Source organism: Lates calcarifer, unplaced genomic scaffold, assembly GCF_001640805.2.
Source record: "Lates calcarifer isolate ASB-BC8 unplaced genomic scaffold, TLL_Latcal_v3 _unitig_5489_quiver_634, whole genome shotgun sequence".
NCBI classification, from domain to species: domain Eukaryota; kingdom Metazoa; phylum Chordata; class Actinopteri; family Centropomidae; genus Lates; species Lates calcarifer.
The window spans coordinates 189,252-210,378 of NW_026117558.1; the positions used below are offsets into that span (position 1 = coordinate 189,252).

Consider the following 21,127-nt stretch of genomic DNA (forward strand, 5'->3'; position numbering starts at 1 on the left):
TCACGGACTGAAAACTACATTTACACCATCACATCACATCACACTCTCTTTGGAATGGTGCCGCCGGAAGTCATGTGGCCAGATGCCATGCCATGGATGTTCGTCAAAATACGTTTTTTATTACATTGTTTGCCCCCCACCCTCCCCCCAAAGCAGTGGTTCAACTTCCGGTTCTAATTATCCAATCAGCAACAGGCTGCAGGTGTCAGCAGCGCTCTTCAACCTCAGGTGCGGCGGCGTACTCCAGCAGCTTCCAGCCGATTCTCGGTCATTCCCGGCGGGCAGAGAGAAGCGGAGCGGAGCGGACTGGACTATGTCGGCGACTCCCGGACAGATGATGATGGCCTGGGTTTGGGTCTGTTTGGTGACTTTAGCCCGGCTCAACACGGCGGAGGACCCGCATCGGGACGTGGACGAAGGTTTGGCCGCCCTGCAGGCACTATTCTCGGCTTCTGAGCCGCCGGTGGAGAGCGGGAGCGGCGGAGGATTCTTCCCGGTGCCGGTGTGGAAGTTTGTGAAAGGTAAAATTAACTTCTTTAATAGGAGACTTAACACTGTTTTTAAAATATAGAAATGCCAAATTAGCTTAACTGGGAGTCTCAGAGTTCGCGCCATTTCTTCCTTTTCTTTCTTTCTTCCGCCTAAAATCCAAAATGGCGTCAGTTTAAATTTAAACAACAGAAGCTCAGTTGGCTGGTTTTTAATTTACTCCTCTTTTAATGTAGAATTGTATTTGTCGGAGTGTCTCAGAGGTGAGTTTAGTTAATGTGGTTTATGATCTTTGATTGAATTTGTCTTGAGTATTTTGATAATCTCATGCTCTTAAACTGTTATGAAACAGGTGAAAGTCTCCTGCTGAACTGAAATGATTTACAGACATTGAAAAACTCTGGTGCATAAATAATTTAAATTTGTATCCTGTTAATGATTTCAATCAGAAGCCATGTGTTACTGAAGCTTTGCAGTTTAATTTCATGTTTGTGTGTAAACATTACAGTGAATCAGTGTCTGACTCTGTCATTGTCCTCAGTGAGTCTTCTGTGTGGATTTGGTTTCTGTTGTTTCAGAACCTGGTGATGGCACAGAACCATCAGATTTCGGTCGGCCACAGTTTCGCTGCAGCGACCAATTGCTGTCTGTTCGCTTCTCACTCATCCGACACTCTGACCTGCGTCTGCAAGGTGAGTTTGATTCGTCCACCTGCTGCAGCTGCTGTTAGTTTGTTTTTCTAAAATGATTTGCTTTAATAGAACTGGCCTGTGTAAATCAGTTTTGTCCTGTTACAGATGGAAGGAGGTTGTTGTCGTTGCCAGACCGGTGTCATGGTTCTGTGCGAACCTTTGGACCATGGTTGCTGCTGAAGCTTCCTTACACCAGCTGCCACATGTCATTATGGGTAAAATGTTTGTTTTAATTACTGGGAAAATAAAACCTTTCTGGGAACAACTTCAATCAGTTGTACAGTGATGTATGAATACATGATTTTAGTTTGAGTCTTGACCAAAGTACAAAGTGATTCTCATGGTACAAGATTTAAATTTCTTCCTCAGAACAGCAGTGGGTTGGATTATTTTACTTTTTAGTTTTTTCTAGTTTTTAAAGAGGAATATTAAAAATTTCACACCAGCCTCAGCAGTTTAGATACAGGATACTGAAACTGTCCTTACTTTAAAATAAGCTACTTAGACACACAGGCACTTATGATATCCTATTTTCAATAAACTCTGAGCAGATTCTTTAGCACCAGTTTGAAACCTCCCAGTCTGTGTATGGTGTTGAGACTTCCTGCCATCTACTCCACAGATTAAAGGTTCCTTCCTTTTAAAACCTGGTTCTGTTGCCTGATGAGTTTTTCTCTCTCCAGGTTTCTAATGGGACGTGGTTTCACCAGTTGAAACTACATTACTTTGACCACCTGCTGCAGGCGAAGGTGACCGGTGTGGCTTCCTGCGAGAACCCAGCGACATTGCTGCATCTGGAGCCGCCGCTGGTGACCTGCAGAATGGCCGACGTCATGGTGAAACTGCCTCCAGGATCCAGACTGATGAGGGTAAAAGCTCTGGGTAAAGATGGCGTGGTTGGGAGGGCGCTAACAGCAAAGACCTCCAGTGCAGTGTTGGTGCAGATACCAGGACCAGTGGACATGGTAAGGACAGGTCTAACACACAGTCCTGTTTGTGGAAGTTTGAGATGAGTGCTAACAACTGAATGTTTTGCAGGATTCCATCTTTGAGATAATTTATGTTGACTCAGTTGGGGAATTGTCCACGATGCTTGCGGCTTGTCTCAAGGCAAAGACACGGAGTGGGCAGGTTCCTCACCCACGAGCTCGGGAAGAACCCGACCTGTGGGAGCTCTGGGACTTTGAGGAGATTCCTCTGGAACCGTACGCTCCAGGACCGACAGAGACGCTGGCCACGACTGAGTCAACGGAAGCGACTGAGTCAACAGAGGCGACGGATCCTCCAACAACCAGTAACGACAGTATCACCACCAGTAACATGGGTGACCTATGCTGATGCAGACATCTTTGAGTTGTGGGGATTCGGTGAAATTCCCAGTGGGCCATATACTGGTGACACAATTGCAACAACTACTCTGACCACGCCAACCACCTCATCCACTACTGCCTCAGCAACCAGCATTGATGTGACCACTCTGAGTGCCACCACAACTACCAGCGGCATCACCAGGTGACTGGTCTCATTCAGGCACTGAGTAGATCCATGGGACAAACCAGTGATCAGATGAATTTCCTCAGTTAAACAAAGTGACATGTTTTTGGAATCGAAGATTAAAAATCGCAGCTCAGTGTTAAAGTTAAGAAGCTCAAATTGATTTAGTCCTCAACTAATCTGTTAGTTCCTAGTAAGACCAAAATTGTCCAACTTGCACTTTATTTTATTTTTAAGAATAAAGATTTAAAGGACCTAAACTTGTCCACACGTTTATCTTCAGTAGGGCTTATTACTGTACCAGTGTCTGGGTTCAGATGGCTGCTGCTCTTTAAGGTTTTTGTTATGTGAAGCACTTTCAGTTGCCTTGTTGAAATATGCCAAACAAATAAACTTGTCTTGCTCTACCACAACCAGCGCAACCACGACCACTGAGGCCCCAACTACAACCATCACCACGACGACCACTGAGGCCCCAACTACCACGACGACCACTGAGGCCCCAACTACAACCATCACCACGACGACCACTGAGGCCCCAACTACAACCAGTGCCACCACCGAGCCCAACTACAACAGTGCACCACGAGGCCCCAACTACAACCAGTGCCACCACCGACACCCCGACTACAACTGCTGCCCCAACGACAACCAGCGCTGCCACTACAAGTGATGCCCCAACTACGACCAGCGCTATGACCTCAACCAGCAGCAGCAATGCGATGACCAGCCCCCCCTAGAAAATTGATGCCACCCCCCCCCCCCTCACTGTCTTGTTTGAAATAAAGGTGAAGTCTTTTTCTGTAACTTGTGAAGTGTTTGATGTCCAGAATCCCCAGGTTACAGCTGCATTAGTTGAATTTGGCCACTAGAGGGCAGTAAACCATGAAGACTGAACCATCTGTTAGATACATGTGTCCAGGTGTGATGGTTAGTTAGTATCCACAGTATTTACATGTACATGATTATTCAGACCAACATTTTGGATTCCTGTGACTGTCAGTGGTGGAAGAAGTAATCAGATACTTTACATCAGTAAAAGTACAACACAATGCCACAAACACACTTAACAGATGGAGGCAGTGGTATTCCAGCAGCTCCTGTGTTCTGCTCTGTAAAACTTTTTTGTCAGTGGAGTCTGGTAGCGATAGGTTTGTGGTTAAACAAAGGGTTAATTTATATAAATACTGCTGAAAACAGACTTTTGTCTGCAGACTTCAGAAATGTCAAACACCTCATTAATTATAATTAATGAGGTAAATAATAATAAATTCTTCACCGTATGGCTGGACATGAGGTTATACTCTCTGCTCATCGCAGTTAATGATTATGTCCACTAGAGGGAAACCTAATCCAGCCTAGCACAGGAGATCAGTCCAGAGTGAGTCAGCTTTAGTCCTGTTTTTAGGATCACTAGAACCTTTATTAAATCACTGATCTGTGTCCAGAGGATCCTGTAATGTGACAGTCGCAGTTTAATCAGACTTGAGGACTGGAGCTGTGATCCTGTCAGGAACTCAGACAGAAACAACCTTTTATTCAAAGTCTAGTTCCAGTGGGAAAAATCTGTCTGAGCATAAATTCTGTTTCTCTTTAATTTACTGTCTGAAAACACAACAGTGTTTGCAGTCTCTGTGTGGTCCAGAGAGGGTGCTGTTACAATTCTATATCAGCTCATTCTGTTGCCTCAGTTTATTAACTCAACTTATTTCAAATTAAAAATATCAACAGTTACTAATGTTTTTTCTTTCTTTCTGAACCTTTGGTGTTTCTGTGTCAGATCATCAAACTGTGTTAACTTATATTCACCTGGTCACATGGAAATTACCTGTCAGATAAATCTACATTAATCTGTCACAGACTGAGGTGTTCAACAGGAAACTCTTTATTCTGGACACAGATCATTTCTGAGATAATTGAACGTGTTTAACTTGTTAAATGTTTCAGTAATGTTGATATTTAAATAACTCTGTTGTGTTTTACCTGCAGGAGGCTTTACTGCTCACTGAGGATACCTGACAAGGTAGGACTGTTACCTGTATTCAAACAAGCTTTATTAGTAGAATGTTACAGGTATGACCAAAGCTAAATGACATCGATCACAAAACACACACAACATTAACATCATTACAAAAACAAACAGGAAACAGTTTACTATCAGTGATTATTGTTGATGAGTTCTGATGTGAGACTGAGGGGAAGGTGAGTACAGGTCATTCAGTCTGTGATCGTTAAATGTTGAGACTTGCTGCTTTCACTTGCAGCTTGTATTTTCATGTTTTCCTGTCAAAGACTTGTACAATGTTTTAATTGTTAAAGTTATCAGAACACTGAGGCTGTGCAACGCAAAGATAAAAGATTCAAGATGAGTTCAGCATCAACAGTGCGTAAACTTTCACCTACAACTGTTAGCTACATGTGTCAGGTGTTAGCAAGGGTCAGTTAGCTGCATGTGTCCAGGTGTTAGTGAGGGTCAGTTAGCTGCACGAGTTCAGGTGTTAGCGAGGGTCAGTTAGCTGCATGAGGTGGATGGACCGCACAAACTCATGTAACGTTCAATGACACTGAACTAACCTTAATGTAGGTTAAAGAGCCAATATTTAAATGTGGAGAGAGGATTTAAACATATTACAGCTCAGTTGTTTCCCATTAACAGTAAAGATTAGAATTTATTTCTTTCTCTCCATGTTTGAGTGAGACTCAGAGCAAACAGTCTGGATTTAAACTGTATGAAGTTAAAGCTCATTTATCCCATCATTGAATCATCAGTGTCACAGATATTTGGATCAATGTTAATCCGTTGACTTCTACAAGGCTCAATATCACCAACAAACTCTGTAAATAGATCTCTCATCTGTGCATCATTAATGCACAGTGCTCCTCCACCTCTCTCCATGGCCTGTTATTATCTGTAGCTACACACTACTTGGAGTGATCATTTTTATCCTCCCAGGCACCAAAGTCAGTTATCTTTATAGATTTAACATTGATCAGGGTGAGGTACAGATCTCCAGCTGCAACAACAACAATGAGAGCATGTTTCAGAGCCTGATCATCATCAGTGATCTGTGAGTCAACACGTGTCTGAACTGTTATTTTCAGCGTGCCTCAGGTTATCAGATGATTGATGGTTACAATCAAATAAAATCACAGGGTGATCAGAGAAAAACAGAAGTGAGAAGATTTCTGTACGAAAACCACAGGAAACCATCGAGTGAACAGTGCTCGTCTGTATGATGACTATTAAAACAGAGAAACAGAGATGAAATATATCTCTAATAGAAGATCTAATAGATAGGGAGTGAGAGAGGTCAGTACAGATCTGCAGTAATCACAGGAAGAGGAGGAGCTCAGATTAAGATCTGACTCTTCAACAGACAGGACTCAGTGATCTAAGATGGAAGAAGCTCCTACCTGCTGGTGTAGTAATTTTAATCTGTGTGATCTGAGAACAAGAACAGAGTGGTCAGTGTGATGTTAAATGAAATCAGCATTAAAGACAAACAGGAGTCTCAGGTTCACTGAATGAATCAGGGTTTACTGTCCCAGCTTCAGTGTGGACTCAGGTGTTCATCATGGCCGCCTCACCTGCTCTGTGTTCCTGCATTCATCACATGATCAGAGCAGCTGCTCGAATAGAGACTGATGATGGGGCCAGTTTGTCTCCGCCTCGAGCGTCAGTTCTGTTGTGCTGAAGTTTCAGCTGTTCTCTGCAGTGCATCATGGGACGTTTCTCTCAGCTCCTCTGGGGACAGAATCTCTAAACTGCCACTGATTGATTTAATTTGATGGTTAAAAACAGATAATGCTGCACAAATCAATAAAACCTGAAGGACTGATTTCCATCGTGAACCCTCTACAAACAGAAAACATATAATAACAGAATAAACGGCAGGCGGCGAGCAGCTGCTTCATTTCTTTAAGGCCATTTGAAATGACTTCTGTGGCAGATTGTTCCTCTGTTATCGAATCGATGAGGTTTGACATTTATTGTGCTGCCAATGACAAATCAGATATTCTTCTGGATCCATGTTTTAAACTAGTTTATCAGTAATTTAAGTTACATGTTAGTTTTTCCCACCATCATCAGTGAAACAAGAATAAATACCTTCATGTTTGTTATAATCCTCTGGTCTGTGACGTCATCAGAACCTGAACAACAACATGTTCAACAGAAAAACATCTCGTACATTCCTGACCTCCTGATCTGTCCTCTACCTGTCAGCTCAGGTGCTTGTTGTTGTTTATTCACCTGCCTCCATGTTTTTCTTCAGAAACAAACCTGTTCCTCATAGTTTCACTTCAGTTCTGCTTAACTCTCTAACCTCCTGTTTTTTCAATCTTTACCTTTGTCATGTTTCCTCTGTGAATCTCTCTGTGACCTCGTTAAGGACAGTGATCTAATCAAACTTATTAATGATCAACAGTAATCAATCACTGATATATGAGAAGCTGTAGTTCAGATCATTTTCTATTCAACCTGTTTGTGTTTGATGTTCAGAGACAGTGATGAACAGACCTCCTCATTATTTACTGAGTATCTGCTCAGTCCAGAAATGACACTGACTAATAACTGGACTGTGATGACCTCCATCGTCCTTGTGGTTCAGATTCTCTACGTTCAGAGCAGAGACACCAACACTGATTATTAATAATCAGGAGATAAACAAAAACAAGCAAACAAACAAAAAGTGCAGCAGAAAGTTACCTGTGAAAATATTATTAAATTAATCAAATATCTGCATCAGTCGACACACACACACTCACACACACACTCTCACACTCACACACACACACACACACACACACACTCACACACACACACACACACACTCTCACACTCACACACACACACACACACACTCACACACACACACACACACTCACACTCACACTCACACACACACACACACACACACACACTCACACTCACACTCACACTCACACTCACACACACACACACACACACACACACTCTCTCGCACAGCTCTGCAGGAGCAGCAGGCTGGAAACTTTACAACTTTATAATGACCAGACCAGGAAACTGACTGTGATGGAGGCAGAGACCTGAAGAGGACAGAGGAGAGAGGATGGAGGACAGAGGACAGAAGACAGAGGACAGAGGACGAGGATAGAGGACAGAGGACAGAGGACAGAGGACAGAGGACGAGGATAGAGGACAGAGGATGGAGGACAGAGGATGGAGGATGGAGGATAGAGGATAGAGGATAGAGGATAGAGGACGGGGACAGAGGAGAGAGGACGGGGACAGAGGAGAGAGGAAAGAGGACAGAGGATAGAGGATGGAGGATGGAGGATAGAGGATAGAGGATAGAGGATAGAGGACAGAGGATAGAGGACAGGGACAGAGGATAGAGGACGGGGACAGAGGAGAGAGGAAAGAGGACAGAGGATAGAGCACAGAGGAGAGAGGATAGAGGAAAGGACAGAGGAGGAGGACAGAGTATGGAGGAAAGGACAGAGGAGGAGGACAGAGGACAGGGGAGGCTGTTTTCTGTGGGTCTGGTCAGACTGAGCAGGAATGTGGTCGAACAGGAACCAGACCTTTAATCTTTGATGTTCAGGTGAAGGATGTTTCCAGAGAAGCGTCGGTGGATTCAACAGGAAGTGATCTGCTCTGACCTGATATTTACACAGAGCTGATGAAACCTTCAGGATCTGAATAAAATCTGATCTGAAGGTTAGAATTTAAAATAAGGTTTGTGTTCTGAGTCTGGATCAGACCAGGATCCAGAGTCAGGTTCATTAAATTCAGTGAGAGAAATATAAATCTACAGCTCATCAACTCTGTCCAACAAGGAAACCAGCTGAGTGACAGGGTGAGTGTGACTGAGTGAATATGACAGTGTGAGTGTGACGAGTGAGTGTGACTGAGTGAGTGTGACTGAGTGAGTGTGACAGAGTGAATGTGACAGGGTGAGTGTGACAGGGTGAGTGTGACAGGTGAGGAGCAGCTCTGATCCAGTCTGACGGGACTGAAGCAGGAAACTCTGAGTTTCCAGTGAAGTGAAGTGAAGTTTGGCCTCAGGCAGTTTGTTCATATAAAAGACGTGAAGCAGAGAATCAGCCTCATTTATCCTGACTGGACGTTAGAGGACGTTAGAGGACGTTAGAGGACTTCACAGAGGTAAGATACGAGTGTTATCAGGTCAGAGTAATGTAGATTATTGGTTGTAATCACTGATGGACTCATGGATTCATCAGGTTAATGTGAAGTTAATTTAAACACAGAGGTTGTTGTGCTGTTGTGTTGTTGTGTTGTGTTGTTGTTGTTGTTGTGTGTTGTGTTGTTGTTGTGTTGTGTGTTGTGTGTTGTTGTTTGTGTGTTTGTGTTGTGTTGTGTGTTGTTGTTTGTTGTTGTTGTGTTGTTGTTGTGTTGTTGTGTTGTGTTGTGTTGTGTTGTTGTATTGTGTTGTGTTGTTGTTGTGTTTCCAGATGTTTGCAGCTGAAGCCAAAGCTGTGGTTAAGAACCTGGGAGCTCATGGAGACCTGATCTCTAATGAAAACTTAGACCAGAAGATGGATCTGCTGACTCTGGTCCGAGTCAGAGAGGGAAGGTTCTGGTCCGTCCCCAAATACAGGACCATGAACTACACACTGCCTGAGCTGATGGAGGAGACGGAGGAGTTCTGTCCAGGTGAGTTACCTGACGGACGGACAGACAGACAGACAGGTTACAGACAGACAGACTGTCAGACAGACAGACCTGTGTTTCTGTCTCTCCAGACTTCACTGAGGAGCTGCTGGTTCAGGACTTCGTCTCTAACGTGGAGACCAGCGGCAGCGGCAGAGCAGGTGGAGGAGACGGAGACATGGGTGAAGCTAACGTCTCTGCTAACACAGACACTGTGGATGGAGCCGCTGCTCCTGTTAGCATGATGACAAAGAAAGCTAACGTTAAGACAGTGAGGAGTAAATTCAGCGGCAGGTACGAGTCTCTGTTTCCTGTCCACGGCGTCTCTGTGGTGGTGCGTTCAAGGACCTCTGTGTCTGTCTCTCAGGAAGATAAAGAAGGACAGTGTGGACGAGCTGGGCCTGAAGGACACAGACAAACTGACCTTTGTTTATCAGACCGTCTACAACACCGGCCCTGTCAGACTCATCAGGAAGGCCAAGGTGGACGGATCCATCTCCGCCTCCTGTAAGAAGATGCTGAACCTGCTGGTGAAGGTGAGTGAGTGGACAGGTGAGACACACCTGTGTCTGTTTGTCCTGACTCTGGTCCTGGTCCTGGTCCTGACCCTGGTCCTGTGTGTGTGATCAGGGCAGCAGGAAGGAGGAGACAAGCTTCACTGTTCCAGAGAAATCGACCTTCGCTTTCAGTCTGATGGAGATCAAGCTACAGGAGGAGACGCTGAGTGAGTGTGTGTGTGTGTGTGTGTGTGTGTGTGTGTGTGTGTGTGTGTGTGTGTGTGTGTGTGAGTGTGTGTATCACTGACAGTAACCTCTCTCTCTCTCTCTCTCTCTCTCTGTAGAAATCTCCTGTGAGCCGTGGACTCACAAACACTCTGCTCTGGGTGAGTCCTGCTCCTGTTGTTGTTCTAACATCACAACCACAGACTGAGACACGTCAGAGTTAAACACTGATCACAGTTCATGGAGAGAGAGAGAGAGTGTGTGTGTGTGTCAGTAGATCAGCTGTTCTCACGTTAACATCTGTCCTCAGATCTGCTGAACAGTGACGACGTCAACACTGACTCTACTCTGACTCTGCAACAGGTGAAAGAAGGTACGTCTGACTTTACCTGAGTCCTAACAGACCCTCAGTCCTCTGTGTCAGACAGGATGAATAACAGAGGTTTAAATCCACCTCCTCCTCCTCCTCCTCATCTCTCTCCTCTTCCTGTGTCTCCTTCTCCTCCTCCTCCTGCCTCCTCCTGTCTCCTGCCTCCTCCCTCTGCCTCCTCCTGTGTCTCTTCCCTGCCTCCTCCTCCTCCTGCCTCCTCCTAGCTCCTCCTCCTCCTCCTCCTCCTCCTCCTCCTCCTCCTCCTCCCTCGTCTCCTCTTCCTGTGTCTCCTCCTCCTCCTGCAGGGTTACAGATGAAGGAGGCAGCCCTCCAGCCTCTGTCTGATCTTCCTCCATCCACAGCTGCTGATGTGTTGAAGTCTCTCAGGAAGCTGCTGGAGGACGGAGACGCTCTGTCTCTGCTGGAGACCACGGTAAGATCCACATCAGCCAGAGACCAGGTCTCTGTTGTGTGTTAATTCATTCACATCACACCTCCTCCTCTCCTCCTCCTCCTCCTCCTCTCCTCCTCCTCAGTTGGATCAGTACAGTAGAGGAGTCTCTGTCCGTCCTCAGTCTCAGTCCGTCTCCTCCTTCATGGATCTCCTCGATGAGTCTGGATCCTCCTCAGGACTGAAAGATGCTCTTCACCTGTTCATCAGCGCCATGGACAGTAAGTCCCCTGACCCAGACCCAGTCCCAGATCCAGACCCTGACCCTGATCCTGAACCTGATCCTGATCCTGACCCAGACCCTGATCCTGACCCAGACCCTGACTCTGAACCTGACCCTGATCCTGACCCTGATGCTGAACCTGACCCAGACCCTGATCCTGTTCTCAGACTCAGCTGAGGTTGATCCTGATCCACAGACTGAAGGATCACAGTCTTTGGTCCAGCAGCAGTCTTCTTGTCTGGACTCTGGTCTCCTGATGATGTCTCTCTCTGTGCAGCTCTCCCAGATGGAGTACCGGTCCTCCTGACCTCCTGTAGTCCTGAGACACTGAGAGTCCTCAACCAGCTGGTTTGTCCATTCACTACATCTACATCCTCCTGATCCTCCTCCTTAATCTGATCTCAGAACAGGATCCTCTGACCCAGACTCTGATGGTCTGTGGCTGATCAGTTTATTCAGGATGAGGAAGATGTTTTAAATTTCTGAGCTCAGAGCTTCAGAGAAGAACTAACTCAGTTTGATCTCCTCAGTTCAGTTTGATGATGAAACGTCAGCAGCTTCTCTCGTCCACCATGTTTCTGACGTCAGTCACTGTCTCTGCAGGTGGATGGACTGAAGGAGGGAGGCCTGAAGGAGGGAGGTCTGAAGGAGGGAGGTCTGAAGGAGGGAGGACTGAAGGAGGGAGGACTGAAGGAGGGAGGCCTGACCAGACTCCCACAGTCCCTCCCCCCCTCCCTGCAGGAGGAGGGGGAGCTCCGCTGGGCGGCAGAGCTCCTGTGTTCGACCAGTCAGACGCTGAGAGAGCTGAGCGAGCAGTGGGAGAGACCGGAGCTCCCTCCTGGAGTCCTGCTGGAGGTCCTGTGTCTGGTCCTCCGAGGACTCAGCATCCTGCAGCCCGGAGCAGAGTCACAGTAATCTATTACTGTCAGTATCACAGACTCACTCTCAAACCAGTTTTACCTGCAGAGACAGATGAATGTTTTTTTATAATCAGGTTATTTTTGAAATTGTGATTTTTATGAGCTTTTTCTCAGATGAATTGTTTCCACTGTTTCCACAATCTCTGACTCCCTCTAGTGGTCACTATAGAAATCATCACCAACAGACTTCATCACATTCTTCATGATTCACTAATTAAACTTCAGAATAAAGTCAACCTCTTTCAGTAACAAATAATTAACCAGTGAGGATTCTGGTAAAACTGATTTAATGAAGCAGAGATTTTATTAATTGATTAATTTATAATTAAAAAATCTGCATCAAGCAGAATATCATATGAAGTCAACAACATTTACTGATTGATGAAGTAAATAAGTTTGATCATCTGGTTCCAAACCAATGTTCTGCTAGGAAACCTCTGGTCATTCATCTGGATGTTACTTTGACACTAACTACCACCTAAACATTGTAGACCAAGCACACACCCCAAGGCAGCAGAGAACTCTTCCAGCAAAAACTGCTCAGAAATGTCTTGGGGAACATGACAAAGAGCCCAATATGTTGACGTGGCCTGAGGTTTCGCAGCAGAACATTGGACTGTAACCAGGTGATCGATGTTGTTCACCTGTCAGTGATTTAATGTTGTGGCTGATCAGTGTTTATGGTATTCACTAGAAATACATCTTATTAAAAACATAAATAGAAAAAAATGTTCCAACTATTCTGTTTAAGCTTTATAATGCAGTTATAATACAACAAATATTTTGAAATCAAATCAAAGACCATTAGATTTCATGACAGTCGGGTGTGAACGTTGGATTCAGCTCCAACACAGCAGAATATTTCTACTCTGAGTTCAGTAACATCCTCTGTCCAAACTGATTCTAATGAGAAAACACTTTTAAACTGATAATGTTTAACTTCATTGTTCCACACTGCCTTCATCAATGACATGAACCAGTTTACTGACACGTCTGTCAATAAACTATGTATTGTTCTAACAAGCAACAAGGATATACGTCTAGTTTCAGAAGTCTGCTGAGTATTGTAGATCATGTTTGTTCCTGTTCAGTTCAGCTGATCAGCTACTATGTGAGTCACTGAGGACACCTGCAAACAGACATACACAGTGTCTTGGTTATGAATCTTATCCAGGTTTTGATCACACTCAGGAAATGATTGGTTGAATAAGCTTAGACCTCAGACACACTCAGATACCTCAGACATACACTTTAAGGAACTGAGTGAGTGTCTTTAGTTTTGTTCATAAGTGTCTTATTAATACAGTAACTCTAATAAGCATCATGTTTTGTTTTATAGAAAGATATTTAACACTTAAAAGATGGATTAAGGGTGGAAAAATGTGTTTTGATAAGTCAGAGAGACAGGTTTTCCATCCTCATTGGAAAATGTACTGAATTAGAGAAGTTACTGCAAGGATCCACATGTGACAACATCCGGTTTTCAAAATAAGGTGCTAAAATATAGTATATACCAAATACATGTATGGGACTAAAATTAATTAGAATATATTCACTGTAAGTATAAAATGTGTTACCGGTATCCCTTTCAAATAAAAAAAGCCCTCTGGCATGTGAGAGAAATTTCCTGACTCTTGCTTGTTGGAAAATGCTTCTTACTTTTTAGAATGTAGTCATATTTGTTTTGAACTACAATCGATCATTCTTTGTCAGAAATTATGTTCAGTGTCAGTACTCGCAAATTCTCTGCACAAACCATGACTTTACATACATTTATTCATATTTTATATGTTACATGGTGAACCAGCTGGTCGTCTTTTAACAATAACATAGAAACACCAGAAGCAACTTGAAAACAAAAAAACAGTACGCAGTTTGGTTTTTTAACTCTGTAGCTTTTATTTTTACACAAACCATCAATTTGATTATTGAATTGCAGATTTGTTTTGGATTCTGACAGGTAGTTTCATTTTGAATCTGGTCCCAGATTTAATGAGGCCAAAGTGTCTGTCTGGTTAATGTTCACTCTGCACATTGTGTCAAGTTTTTAGGTAGGATGAAATAGAATAGCTGGCTATTATTAAGGTGTAAAAGTCTGTAAACTCCAGCTGTGATTTTAGTCTTAATTTCACCCACATGCTTCATTTTCAAGTCAGAGTTGCACTCCAAGCTGTATCTGCTTCCCTTAGAAATAAAAAGAACAGTCATCAGTTGAATAATTGAGGTGCACTGATGTTCAAATCTGAACCCAAACAGTTTACACAAGTGAATCTTAAAAAATTCAAATTGAATAAAATGCTATCAAACCTAAGCCCTATGGTTGCATAGCAGATATTTACACAATAATACATGTTAGAGAAATCTTACACATTATATTGTTTTTAACTTGTTAACAAGAGAAACACTGTATTCATCAATGTAAACTGGATATTCTTTAATGATTCATGGCTGCACAAAACCCTGTACACACTCAAAGAAAATTACACTGATTCAGTTTCAGTAAACATCTCACCAGATCTAAAAATTACACATAATTAACACTTGTTTTACGTTTAACTATTTGTTTCCAACATTTCTGTCTCATCAGACACCACCACCATCAAACAGGTGTTCTGGACAAACTGAAAATATACAAAACACCAGAATATGTTCACTGGCAATGTTTTTCAGCATCCACTGCCAGTGATTTTTAAGTGTTGTATTTTGATTGTACATATATTACTAATGTTTGGTAACTGAAGCATTTAGCCAAATTAGTGATGCTTTGGCACCAGCTGTTGGCATTAGATGTAGATCATGTGCTGCAGATTTGTTCATTACAAACATGAGTATTATGGAGTTTAAACCTCAGTATTGCTTCTGTTGTTTTTGTTTCCTTTGAATATTTTACAGATTCTTTCATAAGTGTACTGTGCTCCGGTCCTGATCATTTCATCTAGTCGATGCGTCTTCTCCTCCAGTTTCTGGACCTTCTCTGTGTCTCCTTTCTCCTTCATCTTCTCAATCAGGAAGTCATAGTGGACATAAGTTGACAGTGAATCCACATTCAGGGCGATCTGATTAAGTCTGTCAACATGCTCATAGGCCTCCTCAAGCTACGTGCTTTGTCGTCTTCCAGGTTTTCCATCTCTTTTTGAAGATTTTCCAAAAGACTCGCTGCCTTCACAGTTTCAGCTTTATTCCTTTCATACTTCTCTTTCACATCTGTCAGGGTTTTCTTGACTTTTCTTGTCTTGCTGACATAGATCCAGTCTTTTTTTACATGAGCTGAGGCAAGACACTTCTTGGTACAAACAGTGCAGTGGCCTTTTTTCATCACCTCACAGTGTTCAGGTCTCCAGGCCACTGTACATCCAGGATAGTGACAGTTTTCTTTACAGAATGTACAACAGACAGCTGCTTCAAAAAAAAACAACCCCTACATCCCACCATCAGTAGTTTCTTTCTCTTTGTAGAACTCATCAACTTCTACAGTGAACTCTTTGTTCAACTTCATCTGTTGTTCATATTTCTTCAGTGCACTCTGTGTCTGCTCGATCTCTCTGTGTTTCAGTTCGATCAAGTTGATTCTGTCTTGCAGGTTTTGGATGCAGGCTGTCAGTCTGATTCGCTCTCTCAGAACTTCCAGTGTTTCCTGCAGTTTTTGAGGTCCTAATTTTCCCAGAAACTCTGTAAACTGACTCATTCCTCTCATTGATCGAGTCCGGTCGTCACTCAGTCGACATTCACTTGCTTTCACCACCAGACCCACTGCATCAATTTCATGAACTCCCTTTTTTGAGCGGAACAAGTCAAATAATCTTTGAGTGACAATAACATCACGCCCTACTTCTTTGGTGTGTCCATATCCAGGAGTATCGATGATGGTCAGAGAGTAGGGCAGAGTTTTACCTTTAAAGTCAAAGATCTCGTACACGATCACATCTGATGTCTGACTTTCTGACTGACTTCTCTTCTCTTCCTCTACGATCTGAAACCAGATGTCGTCTTCAAACTTCACTCCCATGCTGTAGTTGAGCAGAGTGTTGATCAGAGTAGATTTTTCTGCTCCTGTTTCACCAACAAGTAAGATGGTTTTGTTGACCTTGTTTGGATTTTTTTCACCAAAGGTTACTCTTCTTAGAGTCCCAATGTTGTCTGTCTTTGTTATCAGTCTGTAGCGGGCAGGAGATTCCTTTTGGATCTCATCACATTTCAAGATGATGTCCTTGAATTTTGATGAGGTTTGAGTGTTCCTGTAGTAAATAAGAATATATTAGTTTAAGTTTTGTAAGTGTTGTTTCTAGTAGGGCACAGACATTTTGGCAGGTGCTCAAGTGAAAAAAGGGCAGACCTCTCATCATTATTTAATAAAAGTTATGCAGTACAGCCCAGTTACATACAGTAGCTTTATTTGCTCACATATTTATTTATTTCAGTACCCATCAACTCATTAGATGTTTGCTAGTCAACAGTCAATTCACACAGAGATGATGATCTGTAGCATTCACTGTTTCTGCATTTATCACAAAGACAAGAGGTTAGTTCTATACTGTTGACAAAATGCTATTATTAAAATAAAGTAGCTTCGTGTCTCTTGTAGAATGTCCAGACTACTTTATATAGTTATAATAAATTGTGCGCCTGTAACAAGATTTCAATAAGACTTTGGTGGATCCATCAGCTGTGACTTCTACCTTTACTTCTACTGTCCATGAGGTATGCACTTCCTTTCTACTGTTTTTAATAATGCCTGTTGTGACTGCAGGGTTCATTGAGTTCAGTGTTTAAAAACCAGGAGGAGTACAGTGAGGCCAGAGAGGCTGAGTGGACTGGTTATGTTTTACAGTGAGAATGAACTAGTAGAGAAGTTGGGTTTAGAACAGATTCACAGAGTGACAGACAGGTGTGTACAACAAATGACTGTTTGAAAATCACTGTACAGGTGAGAGCATCGACAGCTACTGCACTGCCTAGCAACATATGATTTTGTCTGTGTTTGTTTCGCTGCAGCTGTAGAATTTATGTTGTTTATATGTGTTTATATGGGTGTGTAAACAGTGGACAAATCACATTTACTTGTGACATGTAACAGATCAGTTAATGTTTCTGACATCCAAACATGATTTATTTGTGTATAAACCATTGATAGAAACAAAAATCTTAGAAATCAGTGTGGTATACGAGGTATGGCTATTAAAAACCAGACTAATGCTGTTATACAAATTTACTGAAGAGAAACATTTCAGTGTCTTTCTCCTTCAACGTCCTCTTCTTCTGCATCAACACACAGCGCTGCATTCAGGTCCTCCACTGATCAAAGTGCAGCAGGTCTTCTTCAGACAGTCGTCTCAGAACCTCTGAAAGTCACATGGTGCTGGATCAGGTGAACAGGGAGGGTGATCAAACACTGACTTGTTTTTGGGCCAGAAACTGTTTTACAGATGGACAGCACAGTGTGAGCTGGAGTGTTGTCACACACTTTAGGTCCAAATTTTCATGCAGAATCTGCTTAACTGTGTCTTTATCAGTGGAGACCAGTTCTGGCTCTCATTCTTTTACTGAGTCAATGATCATTTCCAACGATTTGTTCAATCTGTTGAATGTTTTCAGAAGTTCTTGATGTATATGAACGCTCATAATGTCTCTAGTCTTAGACATCATCTCTGCCTTCACTAAATCTTTTGTGCCATTCAAACACATGTGCATGTGATGTGCCGTGTTCCCCATTCAATGTGCAAAAAGATTCAGCTGCTGTTTGGTTCAGTTGCTGAACTTTGAAACTAATCATTTTCAGACGCCTCAGCTACAACACACACACTTCAATCAGTAACAGTGAACAGTGAACTAACTAACTAACTGTGAACTAAAGACGTCCCTTATTGGAAACTTACAGCAGTTGTGTATGAATACCCAACCTTTAATATATAACACTCAGTGTGACTGTGAACCACGTGGTTTCATCCTCATAAGCTCAGTCTCATTATTTAATAGCCATACCTCGTAGTTCTGAAATTACATGACCGTTAGACACAGAACAAATTAGATAAATATCATCATCCATCGTCATCGTCCATCAGTTGTATATTTGTATCATTCATGAGAGCAGCGCTGTGAGATCCTTAGAGGGGCTTAATCCTCTTTTTCTCTCACCCTAAGACTTGACAAGTATGTTCTTGGCTCCTTGTTACTTTAATAGTCGATTTCTGACCTCATGTGAAATGGATCTTTATCAACCTACTTGAGGAATACATCGATGTGTAATACACGTCATTTCCTATTGCCAGTAGGTGGTGCTATGAGTATGGCTGAATGTTGGAGTGTAGATGTGATCGGGCCAAGACTCTTATCAAACAGGTGAAATTTGGGAAAGACTGAACACAGTCCAATTCACAGGGTGCTGGAATGGAGGCCTGACTGACTGTTGAAAACTGGCAGTGGAACAGGCAGCCAACTCTGTGTAGACTTGGAGAAGGGTTATAACCATGTCTCCCAGGGGTGCTGTGGCAGTGTGGGCTACTGAGGCTGTTGCTACAAGCCATCCAGCCCTTGTATAACCAAAATGAACGCCGTGCTGTTGTAATTTTCAAACATGTTTTCAATGGATGTTGGATTCCACAAAGGTTGTCTCTTGTCTCTGGTTGGAACTCTGAGTTTGACATATCCATATGATATTTTGTGGTTCTGGTAAGTGTTGCATTTACTGCCTGTTGACACAGTCAGACATTTCATACTTGTAAATGAAGCTTCCCCACCTGAGTATACCAATGCACATGTTGCTCGGGCTACGAAAAAAGGTGAAGGCGTCGCTTTAATTTATAAATCTTTCTTTGGTCTAACCTCAGCTCTTAATATCTCTTCTAACTCCTTTGAAGCTGTAGTATTGAAACCTTCTCCAGTAGCTTCAGATCTCCATCACCAGGGAAATAGACTCCAACCACTCCACCTTGTGGTACTTTACAGACCACCTGGTCCCTACTCACAGTTTTTAGATGAATTTGGAAATTTTTTATCATGTCTTGTCTTGATGCAACTTTAGCCTTTCCCCCTAAAATTGTTTCAAATGTATCTTCCACCAGACACATAGGTCCCACAACTTTAACTGTTCTTAGTGAGCAATTACCAGAGGTCCTGGCCCCTTTTACGACAGCAATTGGTTCTGTTGATAACTGTACCAGGGATTTAAATACAACCTTGTCTAGTCTCCTTGATTCAGTTGCACCTCTCACCACTAAAATTAAACAGCCAAAGAGGTCCACACCCTGGTTCACAGACGACACACGTGCTCTGAAGCAGGCCTGTAGGAAATTGGAGCACAAATGGCGCAATCCAAATCAGAAGCTCTGTATCTCCAGTGGCACCAGGTGTTCTGGAATATAAACGTGCACTGTCTACTGCCAGAACAGCATATTTCTCAAACTTAATCAATAGCAATAAACATAATCCTAGATTTCTTTTTGACACTGTAGCTAAACTCACTAAAAAGCAGCAGGCTCCTAGCTGCTCACCCTTTACTGTTTGTGAGTTTCAGAATTTTTTCTGCAGTAAAATTGATGAGATTAGATTAAAAATCAGTTAATTTTCTCCGGCATCTGCTGCAGAACCAGTTGTGCATCATACTGAGTCTCAGAGAGTTTCTGCTCTGATGAATTTCGACACTGTATGTCTTGATTCATTATCTAAGCTGGTACTAGCTTCTCTCCAAAGATCTCTGGCCAGTCTTGGGCCCTGCAGTGCTGAATATTGTGAATCTATCGTTTGCGACTGGCACTGTTCCTTCTAGGTTCAAAACAGCTGTGGTTAAACCTTTACTTAAGAAACCACACCTTGATCCTGGGTCTTTAGGTGACTATTGGCCTGTTTCAAATCTTCCATTCTTCTCTAAAATACTAGAAAAACTTGTGTCTCAGCAGCTTTCAGCTCACTTAGCTGATAATAATCTTTTGAATCTTTTCAGTCTGCCTTCAGGGCCTTTCACTCTACTGAAACAGCACTTGCTAAAGTAGTAAATGATCTGCTACTCTCTTTGGATTCAGATTTCACCTCTCTGCTCCTCTTACAGATGATTTTCATTTTGTCCTGGTATCAAATCACCAAACTAGACAGATCAGAGAATTCAAAGAGGACGTACTTTGTTTTTCATATGACTGTGTCTGTGTGTGAGATGATACTGCATTATGTTCTATTAGTAACTACGATTAATTTAACATCACGTCTCCTGTTGGACTCTTGTAAATGCTTAGAAAGCCAAAGAGTGATATTTGTATCATGAACAGGAGACCATCAATATATTGTTTATTAATGATAATAACTGCTCATTTCTCCTGGAGTTATTTATTATTGGGGATAATTAAAAGATGAAACATTAGAAAATGACCAGCTAGCACTGAAACTACATGATAAATGATTAAAACACATCACATTAATAGAATCATCCTTATTTGTCTGTTTCAGATGTAATTTAAACTTTCTTTCATTACAGGTGAATGAATCTGTGACTGATATTTTTTCATCCAGACACCATCGCACCTGTTTATCACCACAGCTCTCTCCAGCAGGCATCACCATGTGAGTAACAACCATTACAACCATGAGGTTTAACTACAGATCTGATGACACAGAAATATTAGTTAAAAATGTAAACATTCTAGATAATAAAAATTGTGTTGTCTGAGAAGTAAACACATTACTGTTTGATCATATTACACTGTAGATGAATGTAATTTCAAACTCCAGCACACTTCAGTCAGCTGCAACATTTTGGACTTTTCAGATCAGAAAGTGTCATATGATTTAAATATTAACTGTTTAACAGGAAGCAATTAATTAGTGGTGTATAAAGTAAGGATTAAATTCTGCAAATGTGCATTTACTCTACTCCACATTCTCTATTTTTCTGCAGGTTCAGTCGCATTTTTCAAAGGAACAGTAACACTTCCGAAAAATACAAGGACATCATCTCTAAAAGTTCTCTGATCAGTTCAGGATCTCCTGCTCTCTACCAGCTGAGACCAAAGAAAGAGAAGATTGGAACTCTGACCAGAATGACTGTTGGAGAAAGAAATCTGAACAAGACAAACAAAACCATCTTACTTGTTGGTGAAACAGGAACAGGAAAATCTGCTCTGATCA

General features: G+C 42.4%; 3 protein-coding genes and 1 long non-coding RNA gene across 5 annotated transcripts; 3 read left to right on the forward strand and 1 right to left on the reverse strand.

Annotated features, from left to right (window-relative positions):
- Window positions 1-205: 205 nt before the first annotated feature.
- LOC108874599 (uncharacterized) lies at window positions 206-3,229 on the forward strand. Of its 2 annotated transcripts, XM_051068934.1 has the most exons (7): window positions 206-521; window positions 1,068-1,181; window positions 1,287-1,396; window positions 1,865-2,146; window positions 2,220-2,693; window positions 2,959-3,011; window positions 3,093-3,220. In XM_051068934.1, the coding sequence occupies exons 1-5, from the start codon at window positions 314-316 to the stop codon at window positions 2,517-2,519; spliced, it is 1,014 nt and encodes a 337-aa protein (XP_050924891.1). In that variant the 5' UTR covers window positions 206-313; the 3' UTR covers window positions 2,520-2,693; window positions 2,959-3,011; window positions 3,093-3,220. The 2 variants fall into 2 exon arrangements, with proteins under 2 accessions (XP_050924891.1, XP_018518619.2); XM_018663103.2 differs by lacking the exon at window positions 2,959-3,011 and having other exon boundaries at window positions 3,093-3,229.
- Window positions 3,230-4,662: 1,433 nt separating this feature from the next.
- LOC127140943 (uncharacterized) lies at window positions 4,663-6,797 on the forward strand. The gene is made up of 2 exons (XR_007811459.1): window positions 4,663-4,698; window positions 6,225-6,797. It is a non-coding gene; the product is annotated as an uncharacterized LOC127140943 (long non-coding RNA).
- A 1,737-nt stretch (window positions 6,798-8,534) lies between these two features.
- LOC108874600 (uncharacterized) lies at window positions 8,535-13,612 on the forward strand. The gene is made up of 11 exons (XM_018663104.2): window positions 8,535-8,823; window positions 9,132-9,333; window positions 9,423-9,624; window positions 9,698-9,866; window positions 9,961-10,054; window positions 10,172-10,213; window positions 10,363-10,425; window positions 10,728-10,855; window positions 10,959-11,094; window positions 11,374-11,444; window positions 11,700-13,612. The coding sequence occupies exons 2-11, from the start codon at window positions 9,132-9,134 to the stop codon at window positions 12,009-12,011; spliced, it is 1,419 nt and encodes a 472-aa protein (XP_018518620.2). The 5' UTR covers window positions 8,535-8,823; the 3' UTR covers window positions 12,012-13,612.
- A 277-nt stretch (window positions 13,613-13,889) lies between these two features.
- Window positions 13,890-18,482, reverse strand: LOC108874601 (uncharacterized). Its single transcript, XM_051068931.1, has 3 exons — window positions 18,418-18,482; window positions 15,489-16,251; window positions 13,890-15,111 (listed from the first exon to the last, which is right to left on the reverse strand). The coding sequence occupies exons 1-3, from the start codon at window positions 18,480-18,482 to the stop codon at window positions 14,857-14,859; spliced, it is 1,083 nt and encodes a 360-aa protein (XP_050924888.1). The 3' UTR covers window positions 13,890-14,856.
- Window positions 18,483-21,127: the final 2,645 nt, after the last annotated feature.

Coding starts and splice junctions, on each gene's coding strand:
- LOC108874599 (XM_018663103.2), top strand. CDS start 314: ATGTCGGCGACTCCCGGACAGATGATGATGGCCTGGGTTTGGGTCTGT. Junction 1,182..1,286: donor CTCTGACCTGCGTCTGCAAG/GTGAGTTTGATT, acceptor GTCCTGTTACAG/ATGGAAGGAGGTTGTTGTCG. Junction 2,147..2,219: donor TACCAGGACCAGTGGACATG/GTAAGGACAGGT, acceptor AATGTTTTGCAG/GATTCCATCTTTGAGATAAT.
- LOC108874600 (XM_018663104.2), top strand. CDS start 9,132: ATGTTTGCAGCTGAAGCCAAAGCTGTGGTTAAGAACCTGGGAGCTCAT. Junction 9,867..9,960: donor TGCTGAACCTGCTGGTGAAG/GTGAGTGAGTGG, acceptor GTGTGTGATCAG/GGCAGCAGGAAGGAGGAGAC. Junction 11,445..11,699: donor TGAGAGTCCTCAACCAGCTG/GTTTGTCCATTC, acceptor CTGTCTCTGCAG/GTGGATGGACTGAAGGAGGG.
- LOC108874601 (XM_051068931.1), bottom strand. CDS start 18,482: ATGGTTATAACCCTTCTCCAAGTCTACACAGAGTTGGCTGCCTGTTCC. Junction 16,252..18,417: donor TCCACTGCCAGTTTTCAACA/GTCAGTCAGGCC, acceptor TATTTACTACAG/GAACACTCAAACCTCATCAA. Junction 15,112..15,488: donor AGTTGAACAAAGAGTTCACT/GTAGAAGTTGAT, acceptor CAAAGCACGTAG/CTTGAGGAGGCCTATGAGCA.